At 39.2% G+C, this 24,873-nt stretch overlaps 1 protein-coding gene across 7 annotated transcripts in view; it reads right to left on the bottom strand.

Moving 5' to 3' along the window:
* Positions 1-9,044: 9,044 nt before the first annotated feature.
* FRMD4B (FERM domain containing 4B) overlaps positions 9,045-24,873 on the bottom strand; it is a 340,426-nt gene continuing 324,597 nt past the window's right edge. For all 7 annotated transcript variants that reach the window (XM_057554765.1, XM_057554763.1, XM_057554764.1 and 4 more), the window contains 5 exons: positions 23,953-24,100; positions 20,466-20,585; positions 18,491-19,302; positions 14,558-14,690; positions 9,045-10,778 (listed from right to left, as the gene is read on the bottom strand). In XM_057554765.1, coding sequence (XP_057410748.1) covers positions 10,658-10,778; positions 14,558-14,690; positions 18,491-19,302; positions 20,466-20,585; positions 23,953-24,100 — 1,334 coding nt within the window. In that variant the 3' untranslated portion in view covers positions 9,045-10,657. The remainder of the gene's footprint in view (positions 10,779-14,557; positions 14,691-18,490; positions 19,303-20,465; positions 20,586-23,952; positions 24,101-24,873) is intronic.

The raw sequence follows: 24,873 nt of genomic DNA, 5'->3' as shown, positions 1-24,873 counted from the left end.
ACCTGGAAATGAGTGGCTTGTGTGAAGTGTTAGGTAGTGCTCTGGGAAGGATCCATTTACCTGGGAGAGATCTAGAAAATTTTCACTGGGTAGGTAGGGTGTGAATTAGAAATTGAAATGGTTGTTCAAGTCATGCAATTTCCTAAAAATCCATTGACATATTTTAACGATTCACTCTTACATAATTAAAAACCTAACTCCTCATAATACTACTTAAAGTTCAGGTTGGCCTTGAAATATTTTCCCCTTCTCCTTCTGCATGCGGCAACATTATTAGAAGAAATAATTTCTGACAATTTACTGAGCTCCAAGGAGCTGAAATTTGCTAATGTTTTGGCTCCAGGTGGGCATGATTACCACTGTTTTTAAAGAACAAATTTCTTATGTTCTCAATCATTTTCATTGCACTATGAATGGAAGCAAATCACTGGGGTTCAGACTATTGTCCTGCCAAAGGAATAATTTATGTCACCCGGAACTGGAGATCTCAAAATAACAAATAACATTTGTAGGACACGCAACACAGAACATCTAAAGCATTTTATTTTATTTCAACTCAGGCTTGTAATTTCTTATCCCAGAGCATCTCATTAAAGGCTAAAAAAGGGCTTTGGTAGAGCCAGATGAAGCTCAAACCATCCCTTTGTCTTTAAGCCTAAGATTTTTAGCCAATTTCCTCTATTTTTTATTTTGTTATTGGCCCTCATTACTCTATTACAGCCATTTACTCTTCCTGGTCTGTGCTCAGGTACAGACATGGCAGGCTTAATCCAGCAGCTCTATTCCATTTTGAAATTCTGTTTATTAAAATGGTTGCCTTAGTGATGGGGCAGGGAGGAGGGTTGTCAGATAAAATAAAGGACATGTATGGGACATACACATACTAAAATTTGTTTTTCTCAACTTCTAATTTAACTGGGCATCCTTTACTTTTATTTGGTAAATCTGGCGATTCTACACACAGCACAACTGAAATTACACCCTGGAGTAGAAAAATGTTAGCCTGCATCCCTTTGTGAAAGGGAAAAGAGAGAGAGCAAGACATGAGCTTTAGAATCGTTCCAATCTGGAGTAGATTTCTGGCCTTATATCAATACTTGGTTATGTGGCCCTGGGCAGTGTATCTGAGCAGTTCCTCTGGGTTTCCTTTCTCTCATCGGTAAAATGGATGTATTTAACACTTGCCTCCTCTGGCTTTTAGGATGACCTATTAGCACATAGCTAAGCTACGTTAGAGCCTGAGGTAAAAGGAATAATCAGTAATACTGATTATTATACTTATTTTAAATTTTGATATTTTGTTCATCATGGATTTTTTTTTTTTTGCCTAAGTTTTGATTATTTTTAAAAGACTTCATTAAAATGTTATTTATCTTGTCAACTGGGTTTTCTGGTGTCCCCTTACATTTTGCACCTGAGTAAGTACCTCACTCATTTCACCCTAATCCCGGCCATAGCACTCACTGAATGTTAAATATTATTGATATTTACTATTTTAATTTTATTAATAAAGTTTATAGTAATATTAAATATTATTATTATTATTTAAAGTATTTGTTTATTTATTTATTTTTGGCTGTGTTGGGTCTTCGTTTCTGTGCGAGGGCTTTCTCCAGTTGTGGCAAGCGGGGGCCACTCTTCATCGCGGTGTGCGGGGCTCTCACTGTCGCGGCCTCTCTTGTTGTGGAGCACAGGCTCCAGACGCGCAGGCTCAGCAGTTGTAGCACACGGGCTTAGTTGCTCCACGGCACATGGGATCTTCCCGGAGCAGGGCTCGAACCCATGTCCCCTGCATTGGCAGGCAGATTCTCAACCACTGCACTACCAGGGAAGCCCCTAAATATTATTAATAACAACTCTCTTTTCTTCCACTTCTTTGCAGCGTCGCATTAGAAACAATAATGACAACAAACATTGATAAGGGCTGACTGTGCCCAGGCACTGTGCTCACCTCCTTATGTTCATGGTTTTACTGAATCCTTAAAATTCTGTGAGATTGGTGCAATTATTATTTCTATTTTATAGAAAAATGCTGTTTTAAAAAACTTACACAACTTCCCCAAGAAGACATAGCTAATAAATCAAATTGTTGGGCATTTGAAAGTAAGGTGTTTTTTTTTGAAAAACCTCTGAAACTTGTTTGTACTTCCATGTTTGAATTCAGTTTCACTAGGTGGCGGATCAGAAACCTCCTGCCTGCAATAACCTAAGCAGAGCTTTAGGTGTCCTCATTGACCCATTTTGTAAGCACTTGTTTTCTAGGCCAGAGAAAACTGAGGAAAGGTTTTCTCAGGGGTGCCCTTCCAGAAGAGCTTCAACACATTCTGTGCATGTTTACAGACCGAACTGGGCTAACCTGGAAGGTTTCTGATCTGAAGAAAGGCTCTGGATTGAGCAGGGCCAACCTCTGCCAGCCCGGGAAGGGTGTAAGACCTATCTCCCAAGCACACCATCTCCAAAAGCTTCCTAAGCATCTCTTAGAGTCCCACCTGCCCTTGGACAGAGGCCTGGCAAGTAAGGTTGCCAGGTGCAGGTGTCCTGTATCTATGGGACAATGGTTTTGTTTGGTGTCTCTCACTGATTTTTTTCCAGGATGCCCCGAATGTCCTGTATCCAGCTTTTTTTTTTTCCTTCAATAAATTACAAAAATTTAACATTAGAGCTATTTTACAAATTTAACTGGGCATCCTCCACTTTCATTTGCTAAATCTGGCCACCCTACTGTCTGGCTTGTTTGCATTCTCATGCACATGAAAAGGCAGCTGCAGGGCCAAGCCCAGGTGAAGCAGGCAGGCAGCTAGGGCACCCAGTTTCAGAAGGCACTCAGTCTCAGTCTCTTGTAAGCGCACCCTGCCCAAGTCCTGGCCTTGCAGGAGAGCTCTGGTTGAAAGGTCAGGAAAACACCTTAATCAGTTTGATTTCTCGGGTTAATCTTGGTGCAGCCTCCCTCCATGGTGGACTCAAGAGGGGCACGAATTCATCGTTTACAAAACTTCCGTTGAATGCATTTGTTAATTGCTATCCAGGTCTGGGTACTTTCTTGGTATCTGACTTGGTCAAACTACTCAACTTCCTCGAGCTTTTGTTTGGGATTAATCATTGCAAACTTGCTGTGAGGATTAAATAAGAAAAAGAAACATTCCAAATGCCCACGACAGTACCTGAGACATATGATGAGTCGTTTCAATAATGTTGTCATTTCAGTGGCTAAACTAAAGCAGTGCAAATCCTCAGAACCCCAGTTTTCTAGATCTCCTTTAATGCTCAACATCACTTACCACTTTCTTAGGGAATAATTTATATTGTGAAGTATCTGTTGGGGATCACATGCTGCGCCCAGCTGTTTAAGTGCATTATCTTGTTCAGCATACAAAATACCCTGGTGTGATGTGTCCTACAGAGGAAACTGAGGCCCTTGGAGGTTAGGAAACTTACCCTAGTTCATACAACCAGAGAGCCGTGGGGCTGGGATTGACTCCAAGCCTGGCGGCCTGTCTCCAGATCTGCCTGACTTTAAAGCCCACACATTTAACCACTGCTTTATGAAGATGGTGATGTCTGCCCAGACACACACTATCAGCTCCCAGAAAGGCTCCTTCCGTGGTAATTGAAAGGCTGCTGGGAATGCCCTTCTCAGTTTGGGGCTGCCAGTCTCCCTGATGAGATCTTTCTCACTCTGGCTTCCCAATCTTTGATCTCCTTATGCAACCATTTTCTCCTGAAATTGAGGAGAGGACAACATAAAGAATGGTTTTCCAGGAAAAGTTCTGTGTTTGTGTTGGGAGAGAACAACGGTTGGCAGGCTACAAAGCTAGTCTAATTCATAGGACTTTCCAGGGCATCCCTCATATGCCTTTGCTCTTTTCTGCCACCCTTTTTGCAAAGGTAATTCCTGCCCAGTTGGCTGTTAACTAGACCTTCATTAGGAATATCTTCAAGCCACACCCTGATCAGAAGTCTCTGAATTGCACATCTTGAAAACTCATGAACTGCAGACTGTCCTGGACTGTTCTTTGCCCTGTTTATTTTAACCATGCCAATCTGATTTCCATCCCTCCCATTGGCCCTTCCTCTTTCTCCTCCCCAGGCTGACTCCTGTTTGCGCCTTCTCTTACCTTTTCATTTCCTTTGGTTTCCATTGAAGGGAGGTGCTTGGAGAGCAATTGCTGTTTATAATATCATGGTAATAGATGGCATGAGATTTGGAGGCAGACAGATGTAGGTTTGAATTTTAGCTTTACAACTTACTTTCTGCATGGTCATGCCACCAAGGCCACAGTAACCTTCCTGAACCTCTTTATATCCTTTTCTTTTCTTCTTCTTTTTTTTTGGCCATGCCGCGCAGCTTGCGGGATACTTAGTTCCCTGACCAGGGATTGAACCCACGCCCTTGGCAGTGAAAGTGTGGGGTCCTAACCACTGGACTACCAGGGAACTCCTTTATATCCTTTTCTGGGATAAGACCACCTCTGTCATACAGTTGAAGGAAGGATTAAATGAAGTAATGTATGTTTAGCACTTAGCCCATCGTTGCAACTCTAATGAGAGCTCAAAAATGACAGCTTTCTTTATTACCTATATTTCCTTAATTCTGGAATAATCTGTCCTCCTATTCTTTCAGTTTCTAAAAACCGGCTAAGCTTCTCCTGGCTTTTAGGGCCATGGCAAATGACATAACGCCATTCTCTAAGCCCTAGGAGAGCTTCTTTTCCTTCTCGCTTAACTGGATCTTTTCTTACCAATCCCTAAGTCAGCCTTCAGCATCACTGCCAGAAAGGTCCCGTTGTGTCCCCACAAACCTAAGGTATTATCCACGTCCCCTTTCTTCTCACCACTCTTGGCCCCCATAGGATTAATGATCATTTTAAGTTATTCCAATTGCTCCCTTCTGCTTCTTCCTCATTTCGCTGTAAGTTTCAGGAAGACACTGTATTTTCACCGCCTAGGACAGTGACTGACACATAGCTGGTGTCTTAATAGTTGTTGGATATGTGGTTTTTCAAGTTACATAAATCTCTCCCCCACCCTCAGAAAACAATTATCTCCTTCACTTCCCCCTTCCTCCCTCCAAAATTGAGAAATCTCTGCTTGAAATACCGGAAAGCAGCCCACACAAGCATCAAGCATCAAGCCCATAGGGGTTGATGTAACACCTCTTCCTAGATACGTCACCCGGGGCTTCTCAGTGGGGTGTTTCAGACAGGTGGGATAAAACAACTGTTTGTCGTGTTGGATTATCCCATGCCTTTGCAGTATGTTTAATGTCCCTGGTTTCTAAATGCCAGCCAGCAGTACTTCCAAATCATTAGGAGATTCCCAAACACAGCAACACATTTCCAAATGCCTCAGTTGGAAATCACAAAACTTTTAAGCCTTGGGCACTTCATGAATATTATAAGTATTCAAGAAAAGATAATTATCGGAAACTCCTAAGTTAGGTCAACTCCCATCCCCTCCCAGGTCCCAGGATACGGTCCTTGTCAAGGCTGCTGGTATCCGAAAGCAGAAGGAAATGGTGAGAATGTGTTTGTAGGTGTGTTAGTGTTAAGAACAGCACTCAGGTAAGTATCACCATCACAGGACTCATGCATATTTCCTATTTTCTTTTGCAGGGAAGATAGACTCGCTCAATGAATCACCAAAGGTAGAAGAGGATGGAAGTGTAATAAGGACATTCTGGAAGTGGACTCAGGTTCTACCATGAGATTAATCTCAGATTTACTCTTTCCAAAGAGAATCAAAGAGCAAAGGCCACAAGCACAGACATCTCAGAGAGCTGAATCCTGAGAGGACTCCTCAGGGCATGGGTAGAATAGCATATAAACTTCATGTCATCGTACTGCCCCGAGCAATCAGAAATGGGGAAGGATCAATAGATATTTTCAGTGCTCCTGATCAATATTTAGTTCATTATCATTATCTGTGATGGTAACAAGTCTGTTCGCTGGTATGGGACATTTCATTGACTAGAAAACAATTTAAGAAATGTACTTGGTCTACTGATGAGCTCATAGAGCAATAAATAATGCAACCTCGTGGGCAACCATGTAAGACTAGGTAGTATCCTAAATAAGGGTTATCTTGGCCTGTGTTTGGACTGAAGCCTGCTTCTCTGCCTTTCTGCCACAGGTAAATGAAAGAAAACTGGGCCCATTATCTTTAATAAGTAATGAGCAAGGGAATCTGAGCTTAGCATATATCCACTCAATTTTCATTAACGTATTTTTTAAAAATCCTGTTTGCTCCCCTTACTGTGGAGACACTGCTCATGGAACAACAAGGTGGTAGCAGTTTATGAGTTGCAGTGTGACAAGTCAGGATCTATTTCCTGCTTTTCTCTCAACAGCTACATGACTTGGCAAATCACTTGAGTTTTCTAATTCTCAGATTCTGTAAAATGGAGATATAATAGCACTATGTACCTCATTGGGCTGTTGTGGGGATGACATGAGCAAATACATTTTTGCAGAGGCACATACCTTTCTTTTTCCTGCTCCACGTGGCACAAAGGAAGAGGAGTAGAAAAGACCTATGGAAATCCAGAGGAGGGCATAGGAATGGAGTTAGAAACATGGGGGATGAAGGGCGCAACAAACTTTGTGCTGAAAGGTGGATTAAGTTTTGCATCATCTTCCAAACTCCATGTATGTGTTAAAAGATTTTTCTCTCTGGAAATGGACTGCATTTTGTGAGATCATAGAGGACTATGAATGACTTGCCTTATTTTTTTTTCATTAATTTATTTTATTTTATTTATTTTTGGCTGCGTTGGGTCTTCATTGCTGCATGCGGGCTTTCTCTAGCTGCGTGGAGCAGAGGCTACCCTTCGTTGCGTGTGTGGGATTCTCATTGCGCTGGCTTCTCTTGTGGAGCGCGGGCTCTAGGCGCGCAGGCTTCCGTAGTTGTGGTGCTTGGGCTCAGTAGTTGTGGCTCGTGGGCTCTAGAGCACAGGCTCAGTAGTTGTGGCACATGGGCTTAGTTGCTCCTCAGCATGTGGGATCTTCCCGGACCAGGGCTCGAACCCGTGTCCCCCGCATTGTCAGGCGGATTCTTAACCACTGCACCACCAGGGAAGCCCAACTTGCCTTATTAGTAAGTGTGGAGGCAGCACTTCCTTTGATAGAACTCCAGATCAGTGTTACTCAAGGGGTAATCTAGAAACTCTGTTACCAGAACTTGGGACAAGCTAAGAACAGAAATTTTAAGTCAGTGTTTAAAAACTTGGATTGAAACTTGATAGAGTAGTTTTATGTCTGATGAATCTAAGAATAAATACGAATGTATACTTTTGTATCTCTTATTTCATCTCTCTAGTAATAGATATTTTCTTAATTAATTTTTTTCCCTTAGTAATTCACCTTATTTCACCTTACAGAATATAGGCCCACAGTGACTGAAATTTTTAAAAACAGGATTTTCTCCACTGATAGTTTAGAAAAAACATCAAAACTTTTCTACTGTACCAAAGGAAGTCGTTATTCCAATTCTGAAAGCTCTTAAAGACTGATGTTTGAAGCTTTGTTCCATCTTTAAACTAATAGTTCGAAACAATTCTGGAATCTTTATTGCTTAACATTAAGCTTTTATGAATACAAGGAAGAATCTTGAGTAATTTTCTCAAATATAGAAAAAAAAAATTAAACATCCAGGAAGGTGAGGCAATTTTTTTCAATCCACCTTGTAAAACATACATCTTTATGAGGTAGATCAATATACACTGACAAAGGGTGAGGCCCAAGAGGTTTTGGTGAGAAAATAAGTTGTAAAACTGTACTTGTAATATGATGCTGTTTTTAAAAAAATTACTATAGGCATAGAAAAAAATCTGAACTGCTATACAATAAATTAACAATTTATCTGGTAATGTTACGCTTATAGGACACAACTATGTTTTTATGTTATATATTTTCTTCAAGTTTGAAATTAAAACAAGTATATGATATTTTGTAATAAAAAACATCAATTTGGGGCTTCCCTGGTGGCGCAGTGGTTGAGAATCTGCCTGCTAATGCAGGGGACACGGGTTCGCGCCCTGGTCTGGGAAGATCCCACATGCCGCAGAGCAACTAAACCCGTGAGCCACAACTACTGAGCCTGCGCGTCTGGAGCCTGTGCTCCGCAACAAGAGAGGCCACGATAGTGAGAGGCCTGCGCACCGCAATGAAGAGTGGCCCCTGCTTGCCGCAACTGGAGAAAGCCCTAGAACAGAAACGAATACCCAACATAGCAATCAATCAATCAATCAATAAAATAAATCTTAAAAAAAACCCCATCAATTTGACATGTTGAAAAATTTATCTGTCACTTTATAGTTATTAATAAGCATATCAATAATGTGGTTGAGAAATGTTTTTCAAAAAAGACGAGGGGAAAATCATTTAGCAGCCCCACTGTGCTTCCATTTCTATACCTTCTTTTTCCATTTGGGAGCCAAGTTTTATTTGTTTTTTCAAGGTACACCTGCAATTCTGAGCATACCATTTCTTGAACAGGAAAAGGTTATTTCCATGTAAGGTACTTGCACAGAAATACTAATCTCCCTATATTTCACTTCCCACTCCCCTCTCCCCGTTGTCCGGGATTAAAAGATGTCAGATGAAATATATTCTTGAATTTAAAAGACCTGTTTGCCAGTCTGCAAACTGGAATGAAAAAGTCTGCAAAACTAGAATGCATAACTAGAATGAATGACTTGTTACAAATAAACATTAGTAAGATTAGGAAGTCTACATTGGCTATCCTCCATGAGGTAATAAACTACTGTATTTCACCAATTCTAAGACAATTTTATTCTAAGACACAGCGTTACGTTATGTCTCACTAAGAAAAAAAAACAAAAACACTGCCAATTCAACTATAACATGTCAGCAACCAAAAGATGCACCCTGATTTCAGGGATGTAAGTATGAAAAAGTGGGCATCTTGGAATCAATAAAATATGGCAATACCATAACTAAAAATCTACAATCTTGTCCAACCTGATTACTTGAAGTAGAGTACCTTCAGCTGGTTTGAACATAAATGGAAGGAAGGATACATAAACATTTTCAGTAGCACACCTTTCATTTATTGACCTATGTAAAAAAAATAATAGGTCTAAAAAAGTCAGAACAGTAAAAGAATATGCAAAAGGGTATATCTGTTTCTAGAAGGCTATACAAATATGCAAAAAGGAATAAGTTATTTTTTTGCATGTCTTTTTGTTTTCCAAATTTTTTTCTCCCAAACTTCATTTTCAATGATACAAATGACTAAGGACCAGTTTAACAAATCAACTTTATGTATATATTACATGCTTTGGAATATAGATAGAAAATGTTCCCCAAAAGTTGTTCAGAAACTTCTCTATTCACAATATGAACAAGAAAACTGTATAAAAGAGGGGGAAGGAGCACCTTTTACGGAATTCTGAAGCAGAGTAAAGATGAAAAAAAAAAGATCCATGTAGAATACGGAAATATTTGTTAAAAAAAAACCAACAACAACCCAAAACACCCAACGATAAACCATAGCGAATTAATTCTTCCAAGGAAAGTATGAGGTAGCTTTAGCCTCATAATTAAATTTACGGCAGCTTGGAAGATTTTCGTTTTTGTTTTTAATGACTAATCTTGCTTTTGTCACTTGGTGACTTAGAACTACCTGGGGAATCCAGACAATATGCTTACTTTTCAAATGTTCACAATTTTAAGGCACGCAATTCATCTAAAATGATGTGGTGTTCGTGGTTTTTTTTCTTTATATTGTGTTGGGTTCTTGCTGTATCACCTTAAAATACTTTTTCAAACTCTTGGTTATAAAAACTTTCCATATCAAGTCTGCCATTGCAATGACAGCTGCGTTGGAGAGTTACCAGCCTGAACAATAGTTCATCATGTCATTGGAGTAGAAAGAAAAAAAGGAACTCAATGATAGTGTACCTTAGAAAATTCTCCAAGCAGAGTTTGTCAGTTACTCAGTGGGCTGCTTCATTTTTCCCCAATCTGCTACCATGAAGTTATATTACAGGATGCTACAGCCATAAGTCTTTCCAGAACCCATTTTATGGTGCTTATGAAAACCATCACTCTTGATAATAGCCTAAAAACATTTACACTCATTCAGAACTTCATGAAAAATCCAGCTTCTCTTCAAGTAATTTTCTAATACTGTCTAAATTGTTCATGTCCCGGTAGACAGAGTATGCAATTCTTCGCCAGCTCACAAATTCAAACTTTCCGATGGTGAGCAGTGACTAAGGAGCTTCTGGCTTCCCTTCTCTCATCATTCTGAATTGTGCTCTGAAATTTCCCCGGTCCTTCTTTCCTTTTGGAGACCCTGAATGCACTTTTCACAGTTTTGAGGTCTGCCTTCAACAACTTTTGTTCTCTTAAAAAGTGCTTGCTCTTGGTAAAGGCTGAGTCCTCCTTGGCAATGGTTCACATGTGGTCTTGACCTTGCTCTGTTAGGTTAGCACCTAGACTTGGAAGGGTGGGTTGCTGTTCAGGGGTTTTGTGCGGCTTAGTGTGTGATTCACTTCCGGGGCCACGGGAGTCCTCTCTTCCACCTTGGATGCCTTTAGGTTTCTATAGCCAACAGCCTTCTGAGAAGACGAACACATTTTGCAAGGCACACTAGTGTGAGAATGCAGTGCTCGGTCAAGAGGCTCAACTGCAGTTCAGACTAATGTTCCAGGCTTTGAGTCTTCATGCCAAAAGAGCCTCTGCTCACTATTCTCCAGGCTGTCTTCCAGCCGGTTTCCATCTGTATTGTCCAGTTGACCGGTCTCTGTGTATGGTCTATGAAAGGAAACCAGAAAAGTTACAATTTGTCATTTTTGTTCCCAGAGTACAAAGATTACTATACTCAAAGATGTTAGTAGAAAACACTGTTAAGAAAATTATCCAAAACTTGGAAATAAGGCAAGGGATGACGGTGTGTTTTTTCAGCGTCCTACTGGAACATGGTCTAACAGGCCCATGCAAGGAGTATTTACTTCTCTTGACAGATAGACTTTTGTCTAACTTACATTTACCATGGATGAGGACCCAGACTGCGTTAAGTTACATGTTGACTTGGGGGTTTTTGTTTGGAAGAAATACAAATAACTTCTGTCTAGTAGAAAGATTACGGTCATAGTTGTATTGCCTTGTAGGATATTAACTGGTTTTGTATTGAATTGAGTAGTCTCATCTCAGTCCTCTCCCTTTCAGTGTGTGGAATTCAGTCTCTTGAATTATCTGGGAACCAGCTTTAGCATTCTGTTAGTTCTCTCATGAATGAGTTAAATCAATCTTCGACATATGCTCATTTTAGGTTTGTGTGAGAGTTGTATTTTTGACTTTTGAAGTATTTTTGACAGCTACACTTTAAGCAGTCTTCAAATTAAGGGAAATATACTAGATGTTTTTCTTAGAAACAAAGGAATATACTTAAAGGGAGGCGAGGGTACCTTGGGACATATTTTACATCCCTAGGGTGTATGGGTCAAGTGTAAATTGGAAACAGCATCACATAAAACAATCACAGGCCCATTTGGAAAGTACATCCAAAAGAAGGCATCCTACTATACAGACTATTCCAATAAGCAAAACCTCATTCCTGTAATAGTAGGTTAGAATAGGTTAGAGAGTTAGTAGCTTTCTTTTTATTTTAAACTTCAATGTCTTTTAGTACAGGTGAATAAAAAGTCCTTTGGAAAAGAGCTTTGGAAATAAACACTACGCAAACCCAGATATTTAGTGTTTTTTTCTAATATAAAAACAAAAGCAGATTTCTGTAACTTCACACGTCAGTCAGAACAAGCAAAACTGCTGCTATGCAAGAAGCAACACACCGATTTGAGAGACTGTACTTACTACAGCTGGCTACACTTAAAAGAGAATTGAAAACTGTTCTCATTTCTGGAGACACAACCATTCTCCGAGACAGAAGCCCTTGGTTCTGCCTAGTAATAGGGAGTGTTCAATAAGGAAGAGGATGGGAAACGGAAAACAGGAAGTGAAAGAAAAAAAGTTATTTGAAAACACAGTTTGCAGCAGCAGAGCCAGGAATTTGACTATATTACATACGAGGTAGCAGAAGAGACTTCAACATTTCTAATTTTACAAAGTTTATGCTGCTAACAGTTATACTACATCATACGAGGAAAAAAATTTTATTGGTATAAATTTGTAGCTTTCTATAATATTAAGACCTGGACACTCCGAGGTAACAATCTCTAAATAACATGCACTTCATTTTTAAAAACATACTGATCTATGGCTAAGCATTTCAAATCTTCAATTTAAGGGCAGATCTAAAGTTTTTTATCTTGAAGCCCAATTTTTCTCTTATTTTAATAATTACATTTTCATAAAAAATAACATGCAGTTTTAGAACAAATTTCTAAAGCTTTACGGAGGATTGTTATACTTGCCTTATTAATAGGTCAAGTTAAATTGATCAGACTGTACGTGATAAAAATAAAATCCTAATGGACAAATGTGTAGAAATAAGCATTCCCATAATTCTCTGGGATAGGAGGGTACGTTGGCAAATGTTTCTAGTAAGCAGGAGCTTAAAAAATATGCTTTTCAATTTAATTCATTAAACCAACTTATTGGAATGTGTCCTAAGGAAATAATCTAGAATTCAGACAAATATTTTGCACAAAGTATTGTATTTTATTTACAATAAAAAAAGAAAGAAAATTTAAAAGCCATTTAAAATCAAACTATGGGGAACTGTTAATAAAGTACAGCATATTTATTGAGTGGAATATCATGTTGGTTGCATAAAATAAGGTTTAAAGAGTTTTGTTAAAAAAAAAATGGGAACACATTTATGTTAGGCTATTAATTAAAAACCTGGGATGTACAATGAAGGGTGCACAATTTCACGTACAATGAAGGGTGTAAAATTGTATGTATGATATCATTATGACCATGTTAAAAATGGATACAGAAAAATGGGGGAAATGTGCCAAAAATGTTTCTAGCTACTATCTCTAGATGATGGAATTATGAGTAAATTATTTCCTACTTACTTATTCCTTTATTATTTTCCTAATTTTCTACAATGAGCTCATATTATGTGCACATGTACACATATACAATACGGGTCTTTAAATAGTTTCTAATTTCCTGTATATCATGCCCCTTCAGACTCTGCTATCAAGCCATGTTGGCCTGGCTGTAATAGATGGACAGACTTTGTAAAAACAGATTGTCTCTAAAAATATTTAATACTTACTGAGTTCTATGAAAGTGGTGTTAAGGATATTAGAACTGTCTTATGCCCTGAATGGTTTGTTTTATATCATTTCTAACTCAGTCAACAAAAACGAAAGTGAAAGTATACAAACAGGAAAATTATTTGCAAATGTATTATACAAAATGATTAGAACTGAATTGAAAAAGTTCAGCTCAAGTTTTGGGCCAAAGTCTTCCTGCTCTTAACTCATTTGCAAGCATTATGTACAGAAGTCCAAGCTCTCTGACGTCCTCTGAAGTACATTTTCATTAAAATTCTATTTTGAGCACACCCTTTGTTGAGTTGAGACAATTGGCCTAATATTTCAAGCCAAGAAAAACTTTTGCTAAATATGGAAAAGAAAAACAAGCTTTTGGGGTTGAATTATCTCCAATTTGCTTATAACATTGAGTGCTTTAGTAAGAAACTAACCTCAAATTCACCAGTATTCACCTTTAAAAGTTATTGTCTATGTAAGCCTCCTATGCCTGATGCAATCTGACTTAACGAAAGCAAAATTAAATTTTCTTAAACAAAAACAAAAAGAAACAGAAAATGCTTTACTTCTTGGCACCAGGGGTACAGATTATATTCTGTGAGAAAGTGATCGAGAAAAATGACCGCTTCAAATTTAACTCCTCCCACGTATGCGAAGAATTGAAAAACGTAATCCAGAGTTTGCCATCTTTTTAATAATCACATTTTAACAAATTGACCTTGTCTATTTCCTCTAAATGTTTACAAAGAACTACTATGACAGACACACAGGACAGCTGGCTGCGTCTGTTGCTACTTAATGAACAGAGGGTCAGACACAAAAAGGCAGCAAATGCTTGAAATCAAGCCCACCAACTGTCTATGAGGAATCTTGGTATGAACAGCCTTTTCTGCCATAGAGATATTTTTCCTGCAAGGTTCCAGAAAATTCTTAACTGGGTATATCAATAGTACAGTTTCAAGTATAGCAATTAAAAAGAACGTTCAGACACAAAATTTAATGTACAGGACTCTAAGAAGAGGGTCAGATTTGAATGAGCTAGATTGAGCACCAGCGAGCTTTTTCTTAAAGGGCCAGATATTTTTGGCTTCGTCGGCCATAAGATCTCTGTTGCAACTACTCCGCTCCGCCCTCATAGTACAAAAACAGCCGTAGGTAACATGTAAATGAATGAGCATGGCTGTTTTCCAATAAAAATTTATTTATAAACATAGGTGGCAGCCGGTTTTAGACTATAATTTGCCAACCCTTGAGCTAGATTACTTAGCGTTCATAAAATAAAACTGGATTCCTGAATTCTTTACACCAGGAACAGGGTACTGAAATATTTAAGCATGCCTTTCTCACCTGCCTGGAGAGGGCAAAGGATTATAGATGTTGCCATAGCAGCTGGTGTAGGAAGAATGTGCCGGGGTCTCGTATTCAGATAGCCCTATAGTTATCTGGGTCCTCCAGTTCCCGGAAGCATTTGTAGAAGACACTAGAAATAAAAATGAAAAAAGACAAAATTAGTGGGACTATTCAAAGTGAGAATTGTTTAGGCCATTTAGAAGTACACTAATCAGCTGTGTGCAGAGTAGAGCTTACAAGCCAATGTTTGGAACCAGCAGAGTTCCTATTCCAATTTGGTCACTTACTGACCATGTGACATTGGGCAAAATAGCTTATGCTCTTTAAGCCTTAGTTTCTTTGTTTGTAAAGTGGGGATAATAATATAAATATATTCTGTATAGGGATGATACCAGGATTAAATAACCTAATTTGTGCAAATATTTAGCACTGTGCCTAGCAATAAATGATAACATTATTATTATAAATGTGAATAAAGTTAATTGAAAGACATGCTATAAAAAACTAACCCAAAAGACAAGCCAGAAAAAGAATTCTCATATATTGAAAGAATCTTCCCAGTGTCTCAGTCAGGCTATGGTGGCTGGATAGCTTCATAGGTTCAATTGTAAAGCTAAGATGACAAGTTTGAGTTTTTGGAGACCTTTAGAGGAAAAGCATTCCATACGTTGACTTGTTGAGACTTGCCCGTTCCCCAGCCAAAGGCAATATTGGGCCACTAGCAGCATCAAGGCACATTTTTGCCTTTTAAAAAAAAGTTTTGGGGGTGGGGTAGGGGAGGGAAACTAGTATAGGAAAGATTTCAGGAAGAAGAGATTTAGTTCTTCTGAGGGACTAATCTGTAACAAGACAAGGGCATACACAAAAAGGAATGAAATAATGCCATTTGCAGCAACATGGATGGACCTAGAGATTATCCTACTAAGTGAAGTCAGTCAGACAGAGAAAGACAAATATCATATGATATCAGTTCTATGCGGAATCTAAAAAGTGATACAAATGAACTTATTTCCAAAACAGAAACAGACTCACAGACTTCGAAAACAAACCTGGTTACCAAGGGGAAAGGTGTGGGGAGGATAAATTAGGGATTTCGGAGTAACAGATACACACTACTGTGTATAAAATAGATAAACAACAAGGACCCACTGTTCAGCACAGGGAACTCTACTCAATATTTTGTAATAACATATATGGGAAAAGCATCTGAATATATATATATATATATATATATATACACACACATATATATGTAAACATAAATATATATATGCATGTATAAGTGAATCACTTTGCTTTATACCTGAAACTAACACAACATTGTAAATCAACTATAGTTCAATTAAAAAAAATTTTTTTTTAAATGGTTAAAAAAAAAAAAAGACAAGGGCATAATTGGGAGCAAAACCCAGTGAATGCCTCATTGCTGGGTGTTTGCTGTCCTGTCTTCTAAAACCAGTCCTGCTCCATGCTTAGGCGGCACAATGCCATGCCAGTCATCCAAGACTCCAAAACCCCGCACTGTTCCTGGAACCTTCCAGCTCTCCTCCATTTCCTGCTCCTGGAGGCCAACTTCTTCCTCTTCTCTCTCACACCCACAAAGCACATGTGACAGTATGGGACAAACACATTTCAAAACTCATCTGTGATCCTGCATGCCACAAGGTTTTGACTCAAAGATATAACATGCCCACTTTAAGCTTCCAGGAAGGTTTCGTAACTCAGGGGCGTGGTGGTTAGGATGTCTGAGCTGTGACCGAATTCCTACTCTGCCACTTACTAGCTTTGGAGCTTGGGCAGGGTCATTTAAACGCTCTAAGTCAGAACTGCCTCAGCTGCAAGAGTAGAATAATAATAATACACATAACAACATCACTCATTACATAGAACTGCTGCATACATTAAGTGGGAGAGTACACGTAAAGTGTTGAGCAGGTCGGGCGGCACAGGGTAAGTTGCCAATAAATGGTGATTGTCCTTTCTACTAAAACTGAGTCACCCAGAGAGCGTTTAGGTGGCTGGAAGAGACTACAAAACCCCTGACTAATTCGGCAAATAATCGGAAACTTATCTCTCTATGAGAATGATGCGTGCATGTTATAAAACATTTCTGTAGCTGTAAAATGTAGACAGGAATGAGGAAAATTCCAAAAGGGAATTCTGGGAGCACTGATTCCATCCGTCTAATTCCTTAAAACGTGATGCCTTTTGGCCTATGGGGCCAAATCCTGCTGGTATCAGCAGGGTTCACACCCTCACACTGGGTCCAGGAAGTGTTATCTCCATTCTCACCTTTGCCCCAGTCCTGAGCCAACAGCTAGGAATGCTGAAGTTTCTGAGTTACACCTGCTTCTCCCTGGCCTCGCTGTTTAAAGAGGCATTACCCCAGCGCTGTACCCTCATGACCATCCACATGCATCCCAGCCCTCTTTCTTTGGTTTCTGAAAGTTTCTCATGCAACACCCAGAACTTGAAGGGGAAGAAAGGCATTCTCTAATCAGAGCCACAAATAAGAAATAACTACAGGAGGCTTTTCCTATGTTAGATGTGGTAATAAATGGGAAAGTCCAAGCAGAAGTCCAAAGTCCTGGACAAATACGAGAACACTAGAACCCAAACAGAAATCTCCATGGAGATGCCTCTTGCCAACAACATTAGGAAACTTTTAAAGGAATACTTTTCACTGAAGATCACACAATGATTCAGGAATCCCTGAGCTATGTCTCACTAAGGTGTCATGCTTGAAAGAGGGGGCAAGACTCATGACCTCGGTTTTTCATGTGGTTTGAGAATTCATCCATTTCTTAGAGCTTTAATATTGCTTAATTTTCATATATTCCTCTGGCGGCTAACTAGACTGTGAATTCATCCAGGCCAGGAACTGGCTTGAAACTGGCTCCTCAGTATCTATGCCTGCTTGTTTGCTGAATAAATGAAACCCATTTAGGCCCCCATTTCCTCTCCTTAAAGTATGCCTAGCACAGCTTGGAGGTACGGAGTAAATCCTCCAGGAACAGTAGTGGAGTTAGGGACCAAAGTCAACACGTGAAGGGAACACCTCTAATCCACATTATCTTTGAAAGTCCCTTAAATCAACCATAAAGTGGAATACACATGATTACTGAATTAAGACCTGCAAAGTACTTAGAACACTGCCAGGAACAGTGGTTAGTAAATGCCACCTCCTATCAGACTCATTAGAAGCCTTACACAGAGACTTGAGCATTTGGAACGAACTGCCTTTAGATAATCCAATTCCTAGTTGTGAACAGGGAAAGATGTATAACCTTAATGGTTTTCTGCTTACCTGAAGGATTTATGCTATTCTCTTAATATATCAAACCTCAATGCCCTGAACATTTATTTATTTACTTATTTATTTTTATTGAAGTATAGTTGATTTACAATGTTCTGTTAGTTTCAGGTGTACAGCAGTGATTCAGTTTACGTATACACACACACACATATATATATAGGTATGTCTATGTGTGTGTGTGTGTATATACATATATATATATATATATATATATATATAAAATGTTCATTTTCAGATTCTTTTCCCTTATAGGTTATTACAGAATATTGAGTAGAGTTCCCTGTGCTATACAGTAAGTCCTTGTTGGTTATCTATTTTATATATAGTAGTGTGTATCTGTTCATCCCAAAGCCCTGAACACTTTAAAGAGATGTGACTGTCAATGGAAGGCCTAGAAAAGATAAAAATATATGAAAGCCCCTAACCCAGGGCAGCACAGAGAGTAGGTGCTCAATAAATGTTTGCTGGACTTGAATCTGTGGCTCTACCCAACGGCTACCACTCTCCTGACTTTGGGTCCTGGTCTCATGACCCTTGAGGGGAGTGGTTTGGGGTAGGTGGGGAACATGAGGTAAATGAAATCTGGATAACAAGTGCCTCCGCAGTATTCTTACCTGAAGAGTAGGAAGACGCTCGGCTGCTTGGAGAACAGGGTACCTGCAGCCCGGCAAAGCCCAGGCTTCTCTGCGATCCCCTGTCCGAATCAAAGCTAGTCTGTGTGCTGTGGCCCTGCTCCTTTTGCCCAGAGGCCCGCTGGTACCAGCCACGCAGGTGCTCGGCCACTAAGGCCTTGTGGATGTTCTTGGTGATGTGCTCTGACTTGGCAGCAGCCTTCCTCGACAGCCGGAGAGTTGCATACGGGTTATGGGGCACCCGCTCGACCTCGTCTTCATGACACGACCTGCTGTAGTCCCTTGGGTGGTCATATCCATAGTGGGCGGAGGACCGGTAGGAAGGATTGACGCTGTACTGTCCTTCAGTGTCGTTCTCGTACACGTAGCCACCGCTGTAATAGAGATCACACTCTGCATGTGGCGTGTACCCGGCAGTGTAGTAATTGGAAGAAGGCTGCTCCTGACTCTTTGAGTAGACGCCATTCCTCACACTATCCTTTTGTGCTAGGTTGGGCATGCTTCCTGAATTTGAAGTCGAAACGTTCTGTTTCTTGGACCTTCTCCGACCCCTGGAGCGAGTGTCCAGAGTTTGGGTGGTGTAACAGGGGCCGGCCACGGGTGTCACGCAGTAATACTCTGTGCTTGACTGGCTGGTATAGGAAGACCCGTCATCCAGGATTTCTGTGCTGCTGCTTCTTTGGGATTTGGAGAGGGAGGGAAATGGCTTATCGTGGTCCATCTCAGAGAGCAGATGAGACTGGGACTCAAGGCTTCCACTCCGCTGGCGGCAGTGCTGAGATGAAGATTCGGGTCTGAAAGAGGAGGAAGCAAACTTGTAAAAGACAAACGAGGAAAGGAGGACCGAGGGAAGGGAAAAGGACACCACGTCGAACGATTTAATAGCTCCTGAACTGCACTAGGATTTTTAAGGTTTCCAAAGCTGAACACACAACAGAAGCCACTGGGTTCACATGGTCAAAATGAGAAAAGAAATCGATTCTGTCAACTGGGCATTCCACATCCTTCCTTGACAATAGGGAAGATAAACTGATGCTGTATAACCTACATCAAAGCCTAAGAAAAATCCCACATGTCTTTGGAGGGTTCTTTCTTCCAACAGGATAGCAGGATACACAGACTAGGGTGAACGCAGCATTTGTTGGGGAACAGAGTCTGGCTTTGACATTGGAGACATCCGGGTTGAGTTACGGCTCCATCATTTCCCAGCCGTATGAACGTGGACAAGATATTTAACTAATCTCCCTCCCTCCTCTGTAAAATGAGGAAAAAAACAGTATCTAGTATCTCCAGTCAGACTTGTTGTGGGGACTAAATAATATAGTGCATATAAAATAGCACGGCCTTCAGTAAACACTTCAAAATGTTGCTACTGTCATTATCTTCATCCTCACCATTGAATAACAAATGGTAATATCCAGTTGGAAAAATTAAGGCACAAAAAATCCAGTATCTACCCAAACCACGTACATTTTCAAGCACATTTTCTTGGCTCACATATTTGAACTGTTAAGTGCATAGAAAGTGTAGAGCCATAAAATAAAGTCCCACTGCAGAAAGTGATTAAAAACACAGTGAAGGGACTTCCCTGGTGGCGCAGTGGTTAAGAATCCGCCTGCCAATGCAGGGCACACGGGTTCGAGCCCTGGTCCGGGAAGATCCCACATGCCGCGGAGCAACTAAGCCCGTGCTCCACAACTACTGAGCCCACGCGCCACAACTACTGAAGCCCACGCGCCTAGAGCCCATGCTCCGCAACAAGAGAAGCCACTGCAATGAGAAGCCTGCGCACCGCAACAAAGGGTAGCCCCTACTCGCCGTAACTAGAGAAAGACCGCGCACAGCAATGAAGACCCAACGCAGCCAAATTAAAAAACAAACAAACCACAGTGAAGTAAAACAAAACCTTAAAGCAAAAGTCAACAGAGAGAAAGCAACTGGAATGAAGCCCTCTTACTGCAAGTGGCTGCTGCTGTAGGCGTTCCGGGTGAGAACAGGTGTGGTGGGCACGCTTCGCCCTCCCTGGGGCCGCCTCTCCAGAGTTTTGTAAGGACTGCTGTGTGTCGACAGCATTTCTCTGTGATAGTAAAAAAAATTTAAAAAATTAAAAAAAAAGAATTCAGGAAATGAGGAGCCACCTAACATTTCTGGCAAACTTGTTATAAGCTGATTAGAAACTTACTGGAGGGGGGAGGGATAAATTTGGAGCTTGGGATTAACAATACACACGACTATATATAAAATAGATCATCAACAAGGACCTACTGTTGAGCACAGGGAACTCTACCCAATATTCTGTAATAACCTATAGGGGAAAAGCATCTGAAAGAGAAGAGATATATGTATATGTATAACTGAATCACTTTGCTGTACACCTGAAACTAATACAACATTGTATATCAAATTACTCCAATATAAAATAAAATAAAAAGAGCCTGCTGTATAAAAAGATAAATAAAATAAAATTCAAAAAAATAATAAAATAAAATAAAAATTAAAAATAAAATAGATAACCAACAAGAACCTACTGTATAGCACAGGGAACTATACTCAATATTTTGTAATAACTTATAAGGGAACAGAATCTGAAAAAATTACATCTAGGTACAACTGAATCACTTTGCTGTACACGTGAAACTAACACAACATTGCAAATCAACTATACTTCAATTTAAAAAAAAAAAGGAAGGAAACTTACTGGAAACTGAAGGAATGGGAACATAAAGAGATCATTGGGAAAACTGTCTTTGTGGCTTAGTATCCTGGTGCATCTTAGATGAGTCTTAGGGGAAGCACAAGTGATGTGACTCTGAGTCATAAATATGGAGGAAAAAACTAAAAGACTTTTAAAAAAGGGTGTACTGAATAAAATAGATTGGAAGCAACGAGAGAGGCAGCAAATCCTTTCTCTGTAAAGAGCCTCACAGTAAATATTTTTGGCTTTGTGGGCCAGATGATCTCTGTCGCAATGACTCAACTCTGCCCTTGAAGTAAGAGACCAGTGTAGACAATATGTATATGAATGGACGTGACTGAGTGCCAATCAAATTTGACCGTGGACACGGAAATTAAAATTTCATACAATTTTTATGTCACAAAATATTACTGCTTTTGATTTCCCCTCCAATATTCAAAAATCTAAAACCATGCTTAGCTCATGGGCCATACAAAAATAGGCTGCAGCATGAATTTGGGTAGTGGACTGTCATTCACAGCATCCTTAAATCACTTTGTCCACTTTCCAGCACAGTGAGAACACAATTTGAAGTTAATTTTTTAATTAAAACTGACTTTGATTACACTCCACTTGTTACAAAAGCATGTCAAGTTCATTGCAAAAAAGTTTAAAAATACAGATAAACAATTAAATGTCCATAATCTGATACGTCAGGTAAGTCAGTCAACACTAAACATTTTCAGATATTTTTACTAAGCATATATACTTATAAGCATTTATACTTTTATTGGGATTAACATACACACACTATTATATATAAAATAAATAACCAACAAGGACCTACTGTATAGCACAGGAAACTATACCCCATATTTTGTAATAACCTATAAGGGAAAAGAATCTGAAAAAGAACACACACACACACACACACACACACACACGTATGTATAACTGAATCACTTTCCTGTACACCTGAAACTAACACGACATTGTAATATAACTATACTTCAATAAAAAAAGCATTTTATACTTTTAACAACAAAAAATGAGATCTTACTGTATATTCTCTTTCAAAACCCACTTAAAAAAACTTGATTTAACATTTTATGTCACTTAATATTCACCTACACTGTTATTTTAATGAGTTTATAGTATTCTACTGTAAAGACTGACCATAATTAAACAATCCACTAGCTGAGCATTTGGGCTGTTTTCATTTGTTACTAGTATAAACAATGCTGTGATAAGCATCCTGTAGTTAATTCAAGAGGAAAAATTCCTAGAAGCGAAATTGCTGGATCAAAGAGCAAACCCATCTTAAGCTATTGGGGATGGAGGCATAATAATTTTTAAGATAATGATTTTCCCAGTTATAATTCCTCTTGCTGAAATAGCTTTGTTTTCCCTAATATAATAAACACACTTGTCCAGTGTTATCTGATAGGACTTTCTTCAATTATGGAAATGTGCTATATCTGTGCTACCCAATATCAGCCATCAGCCACATGTGCCTATTAGGACTTGAAATGTGGCTGGTAGGACTGAGGAACTGAATTTTAAATTTTATTTACGTTTAATTAAATTGGACAGCACAGTTCTAGACACCTGGATCTCTATTGTTTAAGGCAACAGTTCTTAGATGCTAATCTACAAACTGGGGCTAATATGAGATAAAAGTTTTCACTGGTCTTTGGCAAATTAGAAATGTAACAAAATGTAGGTTTTCTTTTCATAAGTGAAAAATTATTTAATCTAAATAATCTTCCTTTATTTTGAGACTAATTTCCATCTTCCCTGAGATGCAATATAATATTGGCTAAAATCACATCACAGGCTTTGGAGTCAGGCTACCTAGGTTCAAATCCCAATTCTGACATTTACTAGTTGACAAACCCAACAAGTGATTCATGCTTTCTGGTCCTTGGTGTACTTATCTATAAATGGTAAGGATGGTAGTAATACAGTCAGGATTGTTGTGAGGATTAAATTTATTAATACATATTAAAACACTTCAAACAGTGTCTGGCACATAGTAAGTGCTCAATAAATGTTAACGTCATATTATTGTTATTATTATTATTACAACGATGACTGTACTTTGGATATGTAAATGTCATTTTTTTTTTTCATGAAATCATAGTGCTGTTTGTTTGAACATTCTGATTAGGCAAAGTAAAAAGTTGGTAATCCTATCTTGAGCCCCTATGTAGAAAAAAAAAAACCAAAACTAGTATTGATCCTTGCAGCCAAATTCTGGGAACCATTGGTCTGTCATCTTTTAAAAAGTTATTGCCCTGTTGTTATTGCCCTGATAATATTTACTTGAGACATTTGAGAAGTTGTATTATCTACTTTACAGACTAAAAATATACTGAAGTCCCATTTTCCTTTGAAAGTTCAGAAGTCAGTTCTGTCACTTGGTTTGGTAGAGTGGTATTTAATGACAGTTTCCTGAAACCGTGGGTGATGAAACAGAACTTTGGACACTATACACAAATTCAGATTATAATCAATGTTCCTATAATTTAATATAAATCAAATAGACTTTAAAATCAAGGAAACACCAAATACTTTTCAAAAGATCTCTTTAAAAACACTTCCACTTGTTACCAACAATAAATAACTGGGTTAGTCTGTAATACTTTGGTTTTACAAGATAACACTTTCTGAAAGAATAAAAAGGATAACGCAAAAATGGGTTGACTATTTTGGAGAAAAGATCTCATAGTGGCAAGGCATTCACCTCACTGATAATGTGACTTCTTACCTGCACTGTCTGGTATCCACAAACTGTTCATTGATGGACGACTTTCTGAAATGGATTCTCTCAATCCCGAGAGACTTGGGAGGAAGAATTCTTGGAGAGTGAGGTACTGAACTTGATTGCTGCCCAGCAAGAGTACAGGTGTCACTGGCTATAATAAGTAAATTGAATGAAAGAATAAGTAGATAAATAAAAAAGTAAACAAATACCATGCCAACACCTCCCAAAAAAGAAAGTGGAAGATTTGTCTGGTGAGCAAAGTGGTCTTCCAAAGATGATATTTTTAAAAGTACCTACGTTTCAGGAAATTTATTTTTATATTTTATACAATAGAAAAAAAATGACTGAACGTTCTTGTGGGGCCTGACCCAACTTATGCCAACTCAATAGGTGGCATGCTGAGCAAATAAATCTCAGGTGGAATGGGTGATACTATACTATACTTTTCTAGAATTATATTACAGAAAAACCTCAGTGTGTAAGGGCCCAAGAGGAAGCTGGCCTGTAAAGTGGGCCTGGATCAGTTTTGTTCAGCTTTACTTTTAAATTTGTTTTATTTTTCTTTCTTTCTTTCTTTCTTTCTTTCTTTCTTTCTTTCTTTCTTTCTTTCTTTATTGGCTGTGTTGGGTCTTCATTGCTGCGTGCAGGCTTTCTCTAGTTGCAGCGAGCTACTCTTCATTGCAGTGCACGAGCTTCTCATTGCGGTGGCTTCTCTTGTTGCGGAGCACAGTCTCTAGGTGCACCAGCTCAGTAGTTGTGGCACACAGGCTCAGTAGTTGTGGCGCACAGGCTTAGTTGCTCCGTGGCATGTTGGATCTTCCCGGACCAGGGCTCGAACCCGTATCCCCTGCATTAGCAGGCGGATTCTTAACCACTGCGTCACCGGGGAAGCCCTGTTCAGCTTTACTTTTAACGTTCTTAGGC

Source organism: Balaenoptera acutorostrata, chromosome 10 (assembly GCF_949987535.1).
Source record: "Balaenoptera acutorostrata chromosome 10, mBalAcu1.1, whole genome shotgun sequence".
NCBI lineage: Eukaryota > Metazoa > Chordata > Mammalia > Artiodactyla > Balaenopteridae > Balaenoptera > Balaenoptera acutorostrata.
This window is presented reverse-complemented; position numbering and strand designations above follow the sequence as displayed.